The sequence below is a fragment of the Electrona antarctica genome, assembly GCF_951216825.1.
Source record: "Electrona antarctica genome assembly, chromosome: 18".
Taxonomy (NCBI): domain Eukaryota; kingdom Metazoa; phylum Chordata; class Actinopteri; order Myctophiformes; family Myctophidae; genus Electrona; species Electrona antarctica.
The window spans coordinates 16,645,199-16,661,705 of record NC_136799.1 but is presented as its reverse complement, the minus strand read 5'-3'; the positions used below and the strand labels follow the sequence as shown (position 1 = coordinate 16,661,705).

The following is a 16,507-nucleotide window of genomic DNA, read 5'->3' as shown; positions in this document are numbered from 1 at the left end:
ATTTGAAACAGACTTATAGCATGTCATGTAGACAGCACAATAATTGCATTGTATATAGTCATAGCACATCATAGTACATATGTATAGCATAGCATAGTATATATGTATAGTTAATATGTATAGTGTCATTATATAGATATGTTCTAGTTACGTTCTTAGCTTACGCATGTTTCTTGATAAATGCATTTTATATATGTGATGTATTCCCATACTTTTGTTCCTGCCTAATGTAAATCGCTCTGGATTAAGAGCGTCTGCTAAATGCCTAAATTGTAATTTGTTGCACAGCCAACAGTAAATACACACACCAATCAACACACAAACACGAGACAAGAAACATAGAATTATATAATGTTATTCAAAAGGCCAATAGCAACACGGACATTTTGTTTTTCATATGCAACCAGATTGAAATAACTTCAACTCACATATCATTCTCCCTCTTCACTGTCCCTTTGCTGTCTCTCCACTGTACTGTCAATTAAAATAGAAACTAATGTACAGTAGGAGAAAGTAAAGTCCTTACTCAAAACAACTAAAGAAAAAATGCAGGATAAATCAAAGTAAAGCAAAAAAAAAGGGAAGACGTGCTAAAGTGGACACTTTATGTAACTGTCATGTTTCAGTCTCTCAACCTTCATCATTATTATCTGACAGCAGGAGCGAGAGCCAGGATGACATGAGGATTTCTTTATTTTTTCAAGCGGTTGAAAATGGCTCCACTAATGATCCCTTTGTCTTTCTTGGATCCAGACGCTGTGTGAATGCTAGAATGAACCAACACTAAAATGCAGTATGTTTCATGCTTTTGAAAATGCCACCTGGAGATTTTTTTTCTTTTTGTCTTTACCTCTGTCAGACAAAGAGCCACATGATAAACACCCATTTTCTGGATTTGAAAATGTCACAGACATTTCAGAGTAGTTTCTGCCTGGTATTTCTCTCGGTAAACGTCTCTTCTGTCTCTCTGTCAGATGACAGCCAATCATTTGAGGAGTGGTTCCAGGATATACAGCTATCCGTCAACGAATGCTTTGAGAATCCTGAAAGCAGAGAAGATGTGGCCACTTCCCTCCAGAGACTGACTGTAAGTGGATGGATGGAAGGATGTATAATGTGGATAATTAATAAATTAATCGGGGTTATGAAAGTGATGACACTTTCTTCCACTATGGGTCCTTTGACTCCTTTCCTTTCTGGTTGAAAGGATCGTCTGAAGTATAAACGAGTCCTCTGGTTTCTGTGCACTAAGGGTTTCCTGGCATCCAAGGATGGAGAGAAGCGCCTGGAGCAGCTGAGGGAGCACCTGGAGAGAGCCGGAGGACAGGTCCCTCCTCAGTCACTGTCTCAGCTCCTCTCCTGGCTGAAGGAGCAGGGGGATGAGGTGGCCACCTTCAGAACTCACTGTCAGAACAGACAGAAGCAGATGGAGGCTACCCTTGGTGCCATAAACAGGTAACCTTACCTGTTCCTGTTCTTTCACTGCAAGACTGGAAGAACAAGCAAATAAGTGATTAACCACATGAACCATAACGTCCCTATTCTGAACATGTCATAATAGGCAAACATTAGGTGAAAATAATGGATGTAGTGTGAGTGTGTAGATATGCTATAGTTTTGCAAAGAAATGTAGTGTCGAGGGAAAAAGGGAGCGGACCATGTTTAGACCCATGGGGGACCCCAGTCAGTATAGTATGCTACAGTATACTACATCCATGTTTAGACCCATGGGGGACCCCAGTCAGTATAGTATGCTACAGTATACTACATCCATGTTTAGACCCATGGGGGACCCCAGTCAGTATAGTATGCTACAGTATACTACATCCATGTTTAGACCCATGGGGGACCCCAGTCAGTATAGTATGCTACAGTATACTACATCCATGTTTAGACCCATGGGGGACCCCAGTCAGTATAGTATGCTACAGTAAAAGGGAGCGGACCATGTTTAGACCCATGGGGGACCCCAGTCAGTATAGTAAAGGGAGGGGACCATGTTTAGACCCATGGGGGACCCCAGTCAGTATAGTATGCTACAGTAAAAGGGAGGGGACCATGTTTAGACCCATGGGGGACCCCAGTCAGTATAGTATGCTACAGTAAAAGGGAGGGGACCATGTTTAGACCCATGGGGGACCCCAGTCAGTATAGTATGCTACAGTAAAAGGGAGGGGACCATGTTTAGACCCATGGGGGACCCCAGTCAGTATAGTATGCTACAGTAAAAGGGAGCGGACCATGTTTAGACCCATGGGGGACCCCAGTCAGTATAGTATGCTACAGTAAAAGGGAGGGGACCATGTTTAGACCCATGGGGGACCCCAGTCAGTATAGTATGCTACAGTAAAAGGGAGCGGACCATGTTTAGACCCATGGGGGACCCCAGTCAGTATAGTATGCTACAGTAAAAGGGAGCGGACCATGTTTAGACCCATGGGGGACCCCAGTCAGTATAGTATGCTACAGTAAAAGGGAGGGGACCATGTTTAGACCCATGGGGGACCCCAGTCAGTATAGTATGCTACAGTAAAAGGGAGGGGACCATGTTTAGACCCATGGGGGACCCCAGTCAGTATAGTATGCTACAGTAAAAGGGAGGGGACCATGTTTAGACCCATGGGGGACCCCAGTCAGTATAGTATGCTACAGTAAAAGGGAGGGGACCATGTTTAGACCCATGGGGGACCCCAGTCAGTATAGTATGCTACAGTAAAAGGGAGGGGACCATGTTTAGACCCATGGGGGACCCCAGTCAGTATAGTATGCTACAGTAAAAGGGAGGGGACCATGTTTAGACCCATGGGGGACCCCAGTCAGTATAGTATGCTACAGTAAAAGGGAGCGGACCATGTTTAGACCCATGGGGGACCCCAGTCAGTATAGTATGCTACAGTATACTACATCCTTGCTGTCGGGCAGAAACCTCCTATCTCCATATCCTTCATATACGGTTCAATTGGTTAATATTCAGAACTGAAATTCTGTATGCTCTCAATGAATATAATGCTACCGTAATACATCCTGGCCAACCTCTTGATTATATGATGGGAATGTGGCATTGGCTACACATTTTGCTGAAACAGTAACTTGCTCATCAAATATAATTTCAACGTTGTGTGTTGCACTCTCCAGTCTGCAGGAGCAGTATGAGAAGTTCCGTGATTGGCTCCAGACCAAAGAGAAACAGTCACCTGAATCAAACCAAGTCATCCGATTTGTCAAAGACCTTCACAATGAAAGGTAATATTGTGTACTGTTATCATAATGCTTTTTATTTTATATTCAGTCACCTCACAATAAAGACCCCCAGGAGACCATCATCATACTTGACTTCAAGTGATCGTTCATGATTAATACTATATTAGAAATGGTGGTACTGGATCAGAGACACATTGACAGAGTCAAGGCACCGATGATATCTAATCTGAGGTTAGCTGAAGGTGTATATGGAGCTGGGGACAGATACAGTATGTTAAACAATATGCAATACTGTTATCATAACGGCATTACCAAAAGTACCTAGTGAAGTAAGTCATTCATAACTGTAATGGAGGGTTATGATATAGTCTATTTCCATTTCCCAGAGGCATGGCAGTAAGGTCCTTACTAAGTGTACCACAACAAAAAAAGGATGCATAAATTTGACGAGATGGGACACGTTGTATGACAGTAGGGTAGTCCTTCATTGCTAAATGATACGGAGGAATTGGTTGTGCACTCAAGACCCAAGCAAGACTCAAGCAAGTCAAACTGTATGTGTCATCATGTCTCCCCAGTGGGAGAGCTGAAGCCCTGTGTGAAGTCCTGGCATCAGTACGGAAACAGGGAGTGAGAGCAGACAGTCTGCTGAAGGATGGGGACAACCTCCTACAGCGCTACCGGAACCTGCTGTTCCGGCTGGAGAAGCAGTCAGAGTCTCAGAGCACCCTGCAGGGGGAGTGCGTCACGTTCAGCACCCACGCACAGAGTACCAGGACGTGGATTACAGATGTGATCCAGCCACTCTCCTCCCAGACCAGCAAGACCCTGCATCCCGAGGAGAGGAAACAATGTGCACAGGTCAGTGAATCAGGATAAGAGTTGTAAGATTTCTGCCATCTAAAAGTAAAACATTAGGGCCCATTTGAGGGCCCTTTAATTTTCTGTGTGTCATGTTATTGATGCTCTTTGAGTGCTTTAATGCAGCTTGCTATGAATTAATTTCGTCCACAATGTCTCCAGACCATCCTGAGGTCCAAGGCTGAGGGAGACTCCAAACTGACAGAGCTAAAGAAACAAGGCGAGGTTCTGTGTGAGAATGATAACTTGGATGCGAGCAAGAGACGAGAGGTGGAGCAGACAGTCAAAGACACAGAGGAGGAGTGGAGGAATGTCCTGCAGACTGCAGAGAAGACTCTTCACAAGGCTGAGAGACAGGCTGTCTTACACAGAGACTGTGAAGCTTTCAAAACCCAGAATGACAGCATCCAGTGCTGGATGAGAGACCACAAACACAACCTGCAGTCTCTGGGTAGTCACATGGACACTGAAGAAAGGCTACAAAAAACACAGGTATATTGGCAATACCTTTAACCATAGAATTACCATTTATTGATGTTTGAGAACTTATTCTGTCCATACATATACATACGTATGGATACATATCTTATATACAGTATGTCCTTGGTGTAAGCTTTCTCCCATATAGAAATATCATAATGTGATATTATTTAAATAGCATAATTTTCAATGTCCCGTATCGAACAGCATCATTTTTATTTGACTTTCATGACCCCTGGTCTCACTAACTACTGAAGCCAATGTACCCGTAACCCGTTTTTGACCGGTTAATACTATTCATGCCCAGATGTCTCTTGTCTCATGGTGGCCTTTGTTTTCAGACCATCCTGAACGCCAAGCCTGAAGGAAACTCAAAACTCCATGACCTGAAGAAACAGGCCCAGGGTCTGTGTGAGAAGGAGGATTTGGAGGAGAGCAGGAGACACGAGGTGGAGCGGACAGTCAGAGACACAGAGGAGGAGTGGAGGAGCATCCTGAAGGCTGCAGAGGACGCTCTCCGCAATGTTGAGCGACAGACTGTCTTAGACAAAGAATTTAAGGCTTTCAAAACCCAGAATGACAGTATCCATTCTTGGGTGAACGACCACAAACACAACCTGCAGTCTCTGAGTACTAGTAGTCACATGGACACTGAAGAAAGGCTACAGGTGACTAAGGTTAGTCTCAGACTGTTTTTTTCCTCTTTTAGTTTCATTATGTGAAATTTTGTTGAACACAATTGTATACTAGGTTGAAAGAAAGAAAGAAGTTGAAGCCGAAAAACTAATTCAGGTTGTTGTGGACTAGGTGGGAATATGTTTTGTGACCTGTGTCAAAGGTCGTCTACTTTCATAATGTGTTGTCTGTCTTCACTTTACTGTCCATTTGATCAGAAAAAAAATCACTCCTGTGTGAAGTGAGGGGCGCTCTTATCATCATAGCTCATCATACATGATCTCATTCCGGCAATCAGAATTTGCATCCTCACCTTCGTCATCAATGTTTATGTTACGCAATCTTTGTGTTGGGACACATTTTAGGTTGCATACACTAAAAGCTGGACATAGGAGGGGCTAGCGCCCCTCAAACATACCTTTTAAAAGGAAGTATTTTACAGGATCCCCATACTGCTCTTTATTACATGTCTAACTACGGTGTTCCCAGGCCATCCTGAATTCCAAGACTGAGGGAGACTCCATGCTGTCAGAGCTGAAGAGAAGAGCCCAGTGTCTGTCCGAGGATGAGGAAAGCAGGAGAAAAGAGGTTGAGCAGATGGTCAGAAACACAGAGGACCTGTTGAGGACAGTCCTATTGTCCGCTAGAGAAGCAGAGGTCAAAAACATGTTTGATGACTTTGGGTCCCAGAAGAAAAGCAGCCAGGTGTGGATCCGAGAGAAGCAGCAGTGCCTTCAGTTCCTGGGCCGTCACATACCAACTGGAGAGAGATGCCACACGGCAGAGGTCTGCTTGCAATAATTATTATTTTTTCTTTTAAATGTTTGTGGCTTTCGCCTTTATTTTATATATTTTATGGAGGGACAGACAGTAGGCTGACAGGAAATGGGGAGAGAGATGGGGGGGAAGATATGCAGTAAAGGCCGGCGGGATCGGGAGTCGAACCCGCGGCACACTGCCAGACTGGATTACCAGCCAAGGTGCCTGGACCACTGAGCCATGGCCCAGGCCAGCAGCACATTATTTTGATTGCATATTCACCATTTTGTGGTTTCAACAAACAAAACACCTTGTCATACCAGTATCAGTACCAGTGTCATATACTGTACATGTCGTTGTCTGTTCACAGCTGCGGCCACACAGTATACAGTATATCGTACATAAACAGACAATTTTCCCTTCAATGGCTTTCTTTTTTAGAATTTGCTTTCATAATTTTCTCTAATGTCTTTAAAACATTTCTGAATTACCCTATACTTAATATTTAAGTCAACGTTGGCTAAAAACCTCACAGTGCGGTTAGGAAGTCATGGATGTTTAAATTTAGTTGGCCTTAATATGCCAGACTACTGTTATGGTACTATAATTCATTGTTGAATTCTTTAGCGGTGGCGGCGGTGGCTCAGGGGTAGAGTGGCTGGATGGTAACCGCAAGGCTGCCAGCTCGAACCCGGGCTCCCCCAGAGTTAGTGTCGAAGTGTCCTTGAGCAAGACACTGAACCCCTAATTGCTCCTGATGTGCTGGTTGGTGCCTTGCATGGTTTCCGTCGCCATCGGTGTATGAATGTGTGTGTGAATGGGTGAATGTAATGCACCTTGGATAAAGGCGCTATATAAATGCACCATTTACCATTTACCATTTTTAGATAACTGTAATCAGGGTAAGTATAAAAGGGGTGTTTTTTGTCGCTTTAAGTTATACATTGTGACTTACAAACCTTATATTTTGGGGAGAAACATTAAGGTCTGCACGTCCGCTCCACCGCAGCCCTTTACCTTTCTTTATGTTTTAAGGAATCAGCCACTTCCTGTTAACGGCTGACGCACATTTCTCTGCTCCTCAGGCCATACTGAACTCCAAGCCAGAGGGAGACTGCATCGTGAACAACCTAAGGCGACGAGGCCAGAGTCTGTGTGACCAGCAGGACGTGGAGGAGAGCCGGAAGCAGCAGTTCCAGCAGACGGTTCGAGACACAGAGGAGCTGTGGAGGGTAGTCCTCCAGTCCGCCAGGCAGGCTCTGGATGACGCAGAGGCCCAGATCACCCAGGACACGGAGACTAGAGTGTGGGAGGTGAGACAGACAAACTTCTTATAGCTCATTGCCTGCCTGCTACACGGTCAAATATTTTGAGTGTTTATCTGATCTGTAAAGTGACATCTCAAAACCTTGATTAGGACAACTATTATTGAATAGAAAGCAATACTTATTTGCCATTATATGATTTTATTTTGAACATCAACATCCATCAAAACTGGACTTGCTATCTGCTCAGGAGGCACAACTCTCTCACTCCATTGTTTATATATATATATATATATATATATATATTGTCTTCCGGACAAAGATTCAGTTGACAATGATGCTGAATACACCACCAAAAGGGATCATTTAATGTCTTTTCCAGTTGAGAGAATTTGACACCCATAAACAAGACACTGGGGCCTGGGTCAGAGACCTCCATCAGCTCCTGAATGCCTTGAACAACAAAACAATGCCAGTGGACAGACTGCACACAGCACAGGTGAGTGTGGCCCATGACAGAACTAGTGGAAACGGATCAAGTAGAATCACTTTTATTGGCAATAACGTACTCACACAGATGTGTATTATGACATTTAAAATTTGAAAGCACAGACTGCTTGGACTTGAAGGAACATAATTATGGGTGCCAATCATTATTCTTCTTCTTATTTTTGAGTGGTGTAAACCACTCCAACAACTGGCTTTGTTAGTTTACGTGTCCACGTGTCCACGTGTTTGTTCGTACCAAAAAATGAGCATGGTTGCTATGGTCACTCAGTTCACACGGGTGTGATTTCATTACATCAGACATTACGTCAGACCACAGCTGATCAGGCTATATAATACCTTACACCACTCAGTTCACACGGGTGTGATTTTATTTAGATAGTCCTAATAAACAGACAATGAATTATATGGTTTTTAACCACTTGAATAGTACTTGTTGATAAGGGTCCCCATGGGTCCATAGTTGGTCCCCTACTTTTCCCTCCCTTTAGACTGAATCTCGCATTGTGAACTTGTAGATCAGCTATTTTCACCAAATGTTCACCTATTTTCAGGATGCTTGAATTCATAAGACTAAGCTTCTATTTGAGAACATTAGTGTTAGCTGCGGGTAACCCCCATGTGTGTGTGCCTTCAGGTCGTTCTCAGATCCAAGGCTGAGGGAGACTCCAAACTGGCCCAGCTGAAGAAACACTGCCAGGATCTGTGTCAGAATGAGGAGGAGGAGAGCAGGAGGAGAGAGCTGGAGCAGACGATCAGAGACACAGAGGAGGAGTGGAGGACCGTCCTGCAGGCTGCAGAGGAGACCCTCCACAGGGCTGAGAGAGAATGTGCTCTAGAGGGTCTGTGCAGAGAGTTTGAGGCCCAGAAATCTGAAACCAGAAGCTGGGTTGGAGACAAACAGCAGCTCCTCCATTCTCTGGACAGTCAGAAAGATCCAGAGAAGACAATAGACATCACACAGGTATGTTCATGACATTTATTCATTTGAATGGGCAAGTTAACAGTATTTGGTATTCATTAAATGCTATATGGAATATCAATACACACATACTGTATATAGTGTCATGCATTGGCTGCTAGTCATACTAATTGTAATAAAATAGTCAGATATTTAAAGTTTTTTTTTCACCTAATGTTACTATTGGAAGTTTTCACTATTTAATGTCACACTGTTTAACCACTTTAACACTAGTTGATCGAGGGCTCTATACTTCCACTTACAAGCTCGCAACGCATCACAATGCAACGTGTTGTGAGCTTGTTTATTTTTTAACGTTTTCACCAGAATAGAATAGAGACACTAGGGTCCATGTGGTTAAAACAAGCACAAGCAGCACTTTTAACCCTACATTAACTGACTTTCTTCTCAGACCATGCTGAGGTCCAAGGCAGAGGGAGACACCAAAGTAGCAGAGCTGAAGAGACTAGGCCAGGGTCTGTGTCAGAATGAGGACCTGGATGAGAGCAGGAGACGAGAGGTGGAGCAGACGGTCAGAGACACAGAAGACGAGTGGAGGAATGTCCTGCAGACTGCAGAGAAGACTCTCCGCAAGGCTGAGAGACAGGCTGTCTTACACAGAGACTTTGAGGCTTTCAAAACCCAGAATGACAGCATCCAGTCCTGGATGAGAGAACACAACCACAGTCTGCAGTCTCCGGTTCACATGGATACTGAAGAAATGCTACAGATTACTAAGGTTGGTTGAAATGCTCATTTTAGAATTTTGTTTCACAGTTTACCTTGCATTTTACTACATAAATAGAAGTCCCCTGGAAAATATCCACCTGTATCAACACAACAAACTTGATTTGGTGTTCTTGCTGTTCTAAAGCCACAATTTACGTATTACTGTACATTTATTTCTTCAGACCATCCGGAGCTTCAAACCTGCGGGAGAATCAAAAATCAGTGATCTCAGGAGACAAGGCCAAGGTCTGTGTCAGAATGAGGAGCTGATGGAGAACATGAGACGAGAGGTGAAGCAGACAATCAGAGACACAGAGGAGGAGTGGAGGACCGTCCTGCAGACTGCAGAGGAGACTCTCCACAGGGCTGAGAGACAGCATGCTCTGGACGGTCTGTGGAGAGAGTTTGAGACCCAGAAAACAGACGCCAGAGGCTGGGTTGAAGACAAACAGCAGCTCCTCCGTTCTCTGGACAGTCAGAGTGCTACAGAGAAGAAAATAAATACAGCACAGGTATGTTCATAGCTGGTGACAGTAATTGGTGAATAGAATGCTGTACAACAGGGGTTTTCAATGTCTGAGACAGAGGTCCTCCCAACAGAAAAAGCTCTGACAATCTCTCCAAACTTTCCTAGTTGGGTGAGGGGGGGAAGCTACGTGACAAAATGTTATAACTAACTGCTGAAATGCAGGAAGGTTTCACATTAAGTTAGCATCAGTCTATAATCATTATGAACTAATTTTGAGTCCTGTTTATTTAATCTTCCTTCATGCTTGAAAGGCCTGCCCCAGCCGATTAGTGATATACCTGTAGATAGAGAGAGATATGCTATGCTGCTATAAGTTCTCACTGCCATTTTTAAGTTTACCCAAGCACATTCATCTTCTTTAATGCTTGAAAGTCTAGAGTCTAGCGCTTCAACATGGAGGCACACCTCACACTTTTAAAACACCTGTTATAATCTATCATTCATTGAATACCAGTCATTCACCAGTGTAATAACGTCAGGCCCGCGGGAAGTACTTTACACTAGCAGGGGCTGAACGTGTACCTGGGGGTGCGCGTGCACGCGCATCATGCACGCGCATTTTCGCGCATTTTCACGCGCAAACGTGGCCTTTACTTTCCCTCTCCACACGCAAGTTATATATGAACGAACTGACACAGGCAATTAACCAGGATAAGGTGCCAATACTGTGATACAGCATATTTAAATCTCTTTTTTTTTTCCTTTCTCTCCTGTTCGAGGGGGGGCTGTGCCTGGGGGGAGGGGGTGCTACAGCCCCCCCAGCACCCCTACTTCCCTCAGCCATGAATAACGTTGTCAAAATATTTCAGGAAATCTTTAAACAATATTTGGTCAAATATCAAACAGTTTAAATTCAAATGTCTCCCGTTTTAAATCCATATTTTTTACCAACATTGTCCTCAGACCATCCTGAGTTCCAAGGCAGAAGGAGATACTAAAGTAGCAGAGCTGAAGAGGCGAGGCCACGGTCTGTGTCAGAATGAGGACCTGGATGAGAGCAGGAGACGAGAGGTGGAGCAGACGGTCAGAGACACAGAGAACGAGTGGAGGAATGTCCTGCAGACTGCAGAGAACACTCTCCGCAAGTCTGAGAGACAGGCTGTCTTTCACAGAGACTTTGAGGCTTTCAAAACCCAGAATGACATTATCCAGTATTGGATGAGAGGACACAACCACAACCTGCAGTCTCTAGGTAGTCACATGGACACTGAAGACAAGTTACAGATTACTAAGGTTGGTTGAAATTTGTATTTGATCAGGTGCTTATTTTATTTAAGTTACTTTTTACTGTCTATTTTAGAACCAAAAACGAAAATATCCACCTGTATCAACACAACAAATATTACCTTTAATTCATGAGTTGGTGTTATGCTGTTCTAAAGGGACAATGTTCTTTTTACCTGTCTTTCATCAGACCATCCTGAGCTCCAAACCTGCTGGAGAATCTAAAGTCAGTGATCTCAGGAGACAAGGCCATGGTCTGTGTCATAATGCAGACCTGATGGAGAACATGAGAAGAGAGGTTGAGCAGACAATCAGAGACACAGAGGAGGAGTGGAGGACCGTCCTGCAGACTGCAGAGGAGACTCTCCAGATGGCTGAGAGACAGCATGCTCTGGACGGTCTGTGCAGAGAGTTTGAGACCCAGAAAACAGACGCCAGAGGCTGGGTTGAAGACAAACAGCAGCTCCTCCATTCTCTGGACAGTCAGAACGATCCAGAGAAGAGAATAAACACTGCACAGGTTAGTTCACAGCTGGGATTTAATTGTGTGGGAACAGTAGTGGGGTATTTCGGAGACCGTAGTACAATATCGATACTGTATGTCCAGTATAATACACTATGCAATATTCTAGCACAATTATTACATTGTCAAACATTTGATGAACATATTAAATGTCTAAAATCATTGCAGTAAATACTCAGGTATTTAGCCTAATATTTGAGCAATAACTGTCCTGCATTTAGATGTAAATTAACCACTGTGTCTTCAGACCATCCTGAGGTCCAAACTGGAAGGGGACTCCAAGCTCCATGACCTGAAGAAAATAGGTAGGGGTCTGTGTCAGAATGAGGACCTGGGGGAGAGCAGGAGACGAGAGGTGGAGCAGACAGTCAGGGACACAGAGGAGGCGTGGAGGAAAGTTCTGCAGGCTGCAGAGGAGGCCCTCCACAGGGCTGAGAGAGAGTGCGCTCTGGAGGGTCTGTGCAGAGACTTTGAGGCCCACAAAGCAGACACCAGACGCTGGGTTGGAGACAAACAGCAGCTCCTCCATTCTGTAGACAGTCAGAAAGATCCAGAGAAGACAATACCTCCAGCACAGGTTGGTTCACACCTGGTGGTGTTGTATTGACATTAGTAATAGGACAGTGGCTTAGATTTAATGATAGCTTTTGTTTTGAATTTGGATTCTATTTGGATCTACAAACTGCTAACAGTAATAATAAATTAATAAATACAATGTCACAATACAAATATCACAATGCTATTGACATGACTTGATGATATGCGATGATAACGTGGTATTATCTTCGATCCTCAGGCTGTTCTTAGCTCTAAGCCAGAGGGAGATGCCAAGGTGAACCACCTGATGAGACTGGGTCAGAGTCTGTGTGCATGTAAGGACCTGGAGGAGAGCAGAAGACGAAAGGTGGAGCAGACCATTAGAGAGACGGAGGCGGAATGGAAGACAATCCTGCAGGCTGCAGATGATGCTCTCTGCAAGGCTGAGAGACAGTACTCCCTCTCCAAGGAGCTGGAGGCCTTCCGTGCTTTGGCGCACAGCACCGGAGCCTGGGTCACAGAGCTGAGGAAGCAGGCTGACTCTGTGGGGAATGGAACTCAGGGCAACCAGGCTCAGATAGAAGCCAGACTGACCACAGCACAGGTAAAAGGTTACACCGCAAGCTTTCATGGCTGACTCATTCTTTTGCCGTATTGGTTGGTACTTTCTGGCATTTAGAGTGGGAGAGAGAGAGAGAGAGAGAGAGAGAGAGAGAGAGGGGTTTAATTTACACATTTTTACAGTTTAAGATCAATGCATGTCAATGTATTTACCCATTAAAACAGGAAAGTATCTGTGTCATTTTACATTCTAGCGTTGTTACATTTTAGCGTTGTTTAGCATAGATATACAAGCTCACTACATCTGCTATTTTTTAACATTTTTGAAAAATCGTGAAAGAACTACTGGTTCAGAAGGCACTTGTAGAACCTCTGCAGACTGAACAAACGTTGGTAGAAATGCAAATTTTCAGTAGTAACCAAAGGATGGTTGTACCTGCAGGCCATCCTGAACTCCAAGTCTAACGGTGAATCTCAGCTCAAAGAACTCAAAAAACGAGGCAAAAGTCTGTGTCAGAATGAGGACCTGGAGGAGAGCAGCAGACGGGAGGTGGAGCAGACAGTCAGAGACACAGAGGAGCAGTGGAAGTCTGTCCTGCAGCCTGCAGAGGGAGTCCAGAGGTACTTTTTTTTTTGATTTTTTTTCTTTTTTTCATATTAACACAGTTTGAATGTTGAAGAAGGTTTTCATTCTAACAGATTATTGATTTGGGCAAATTAAATGTATACATTTATAAGTCAAAGTAGGCTAGCCAGCTCTAGGTGTTGAAATGTTGTGAACATTCAAAGGATATTTTCTCAGCTTTGGGTAAAACGGCACAATCATTTTAAAATGGTCATATCTCCTTCAAATATTTTCCAATTTCATTGAATGATACATCATATGAAAGCTTACATTCTGTACTTTAATAATCGGTACAAAACTGAAAAATTACTCTGGTCGAGATGAGGGCCTATTTGCCAGACCCGGTCACATATGTGAAACCAAAGACACTTAAACTCAGAGGGTTGCGAGACATAGCCAAAGTATTTTTGGGGGTCCCCAGCCCAACAAGTTGAGAACCTCTGATATAGCGTAAACACTGAAAACACTGTTTTGACATATGTGTTTGACGTATGTGTTTGTCCCTATTTCCATATCAGACAGTTGAAGGGTCTCGTGAAGCAGCTGAGGTCCGGTCAGTCCCAACGCAGTCAGGTCAAGTCTCGCCTGGCGGAGCTCCAGGCACAGGCAGCCAATCTGCCTCACTTGTTTCCCTGGCCTGGCCTGGGGGACCGCAGACAGGCTGTGGAACAGGCTCGCACCCTGCTGGAGAGAACCAGGTCCTTGACCCCGGTCCTGACTGCCCTTCGCACACAAGTAAAGCATTTTAACTTAACTTTTTTTTCTTTTTTTTTTTGCGGCTTACGCCTTTTATTGGTTTTTGAAGGGACAGACAGTAGGCTGACAGGAAACGGGAGAGAGATGGGGGAAGACATGCAGTAAAGGCCGTGTCGGGCTCGGGAGTCGAACCCGCGGCACACTGCGACTGGATTACCAGTCGGGTGCCCAGACGGTTACGCCACCGCCTGGGCCATTTTAACTTAACTTTTACTTTACATTGCATTCTCTCTGTTCTGTGTTCTGTCCAATAAAATGGAAAGGCCTTATAATATTTTCCTAAATAATGAATGTTAGAAAAATGTTTGAAAAGTGAATTTTCACCTGCAGGGTGTGGAGCTGTTCCAGATCACCCAGGACCCCAGCTGGACAGACCCGTCCTGGAAAGACATGGAGGCATCCATCCCTACCCTGCTCAAACAGCTCACAGTGAGTTCACCCCTCTCTAACCATATTCATTACAAATAAAACATATATATTACAGTGGTTCCCAAACTGTTTCATGTCAAGGACCCCTACATTAATATGTTTTTGGCTGTGGACCCCCAAGATTTACGTTGTTAAAATGTTAAAAAAAAAAATTCCACATTTTCCATTTATTTTCAAGATAACAAATAATAATAGCAGATCTGATTTATTGTTAGTAGTAGTACCCAAATTGACCCTTATACGTCTATAACTCTGAGAGTATACAGGATCAAAATGGACAATTCTTCTTTCGCCATTTTGAAGTCACTTAGTCATTAGTCGGTTAGACACTAACCGAATCGCTTAGTCATTCCAAGCATAAATTGGCCTTAACTGTAATTCCACCCTGATGTTGTTATTAGGAAACTGGTTCTAGCCTGGAGATGGGTATCCTGGCAGACAGGCAGTGCACTCAGCTGGTAGAGCAGCATGGTGCGGCTCAGGACTGGCTCCGAGAGCAGGTTAAAGGCCTGCCAACGCCACACAAACACAGACAGGGGCTACACAGTAGCATCAATACACTCAAGGTTGGTTAACATTTGCTCACCTCAAACCTCATATCAGCTACAACAGCGTGGGTAGACTGCACACACACGCACGCGCGAGCGCGTGCACAGACGCACACACACACACACACACACACACACACACACGCACACACACACACACACACACACACACACACACACACACACACACACACACACACACACACACACACACACACACACACACACACACACACACACACACACACACGTTATTAGTAATAATTACCTATTATTTGTCTGTACGATTTCCATGACATCATGAACGAAGATTCTTCATCTTCTACCTTATCGTCCATCTCAACCCAGTCTCCTCTCCAAGAATGTCAATTTAAATTTGAAACCCATTCTATCATTCCAACTCCTCTCTCGTCTCCCCTCCTCCCTCTCTCCTCCAGGCTTTACTCCAGACAGTAGACAGGGAGGAGAGGGAGATGAAAGAGCTGGACTCCCTCAGAGACAACCTGCTGCCCTTATGCACTCCGGGAGGTCGCGACGCCCTCACGCTGGAGGTGGGCCACCTCCACGACCTACGCACCTCCTCTGAGGGGGAGCTGAGGGAGAGGCTGAGGGTGTGTGAGTCTAGGCTGGAGGAGCTGGACCGGCTGCTGGTCAAGCGGGCCCAGGGGATGAAGGAGAGGGCTGCAGCCTTGCAGTGGGAGCTGCGCTCTCTGGACCAAGCGCTTAGCTACAGTGAACCACAGAACAACATTGCTCAGCTCGAGCAGCACTGGAGCAGTCTGAAGGTGACTAGTGTGTTTGTCTATTTATTTGTTCCTTTTTTATCTAGTTAGTTACTGCGAGAGTGAGGTCTAGCCAACAACAATTTGGGATTCCTAGATCGCTGCCCTCCACACTTTCCTATCTAACTTTCCTATCTAAATTTCAAACCTTATTGTAACAAACAGTCCTGATATGTCATTCATAAACCATATAAGCGCTATATTATACATTCTTGGAATATTAAAATTTCACATGTTATTATTTTACCCTCGTGTTTAGAACTGTGAGCGGTCACTGGAGGGTCTTGGGGTGAAAGTTGACGACCTGTACCAGGAAGTGAAGGGTTCCGCCTCCACGGAGGAGCTGCCAGTAGACGTTATCTCAACAGTGGAGTCTCTTAATCAGCAACAAAACAGGTAACACCCTGTGCCAAGAATTGCAAACACTCTGCTGATTAACAAAGTATGCATGCTTGTTTTATTTTGTGTTGGTTTCTAATGAACAGTGGGTGGTCCACAGCCCTCTAGGATCTTGTTGAGACAGATGGGAACGCTGAGAGGGAGAAACCATAGGGT

General features: G+C 44.5%; 1 protein-coding gene across 1 annotated transcript in view; it reads left to right on the top strand.

Annotated features, from left to right (window-relative positions):
- Positions 1-16,507, top strand: part of syne2b (spectrin repeat containing, nuclear envelope 2b) — a 181,926-nt gene that overhangs the window by 56,792 nt on the left and 108,627 nt on the right. Inside the window, exons 38-59 of the mRNA XM_079527437.1 lie at positions 975-1,087; positions 1,253-1,455; positions 3,136-3,243; positions 3,780-4,062; positions 4,225-4,554; positions 4,884-5,219; positions 5,707-6,003; positions 7,062-7,289; positions 7,624-7,740; positions 8,386-8,712; positions 9,122-9,448; positions 9,621-9,950; positions 10,871-11,200; positions 11,382-11,711; positions 11,962-12,291; positions 12,511-12,855; positions 13,255-13,433; positions 13,956-14,172; positions 14,524-14,622; positions 15,024-15,188; positions 15,608-15,955; positions 16,212-16,348. Of these exons, the coding sequence (XP_079383563.1) occupies positions 975-1,087; positions 1,253-1,455; positions 3,136-3,243; positions 3,780-4,062; positions 4,225-4,554; positions 4,884-5,219; positions 5,707-6,003; positions 7,062-7,289; positions 7,624-7,740; positions 8,386-8,712; positions 9,122-9,448; positions 9,621-9,950; positions 10,871-11,200; positions 11,382-11,711; positions 11,962-12,291; positions 12,511-12,855; positions 13,255-13,433; positions 13,956-14,172; positions 14,524-14,622; positions 15,024-15,188; positions 15,608-15,955; positions 16,212-16,348 (5,479 nt within the window). The remainder of the gene's footprint in view (positions 1-974; positions 1,088-1,252; positions 1,456-3,135; positions 3,244-3,779; positions 4,063-4,224; positions 4,555-4,883; positions 5,220-5,706; positions 6,004-7,061; positions 7,290-7,623; positions 7,741-8,385; positions 8,713-9,121; positions 9,449-9,620; positions 9,951-10,870; positions 11,201-11,381; positions 11,712-11,961; positions 12,292-12,510; positions 12,856-13,254; positions 13,434-13,955; positions 14,173-14,523; positions 14,623-15,023; positions 15,189-15,607; positions 15,956-16,211; positions 16,349-16,507) is intronic.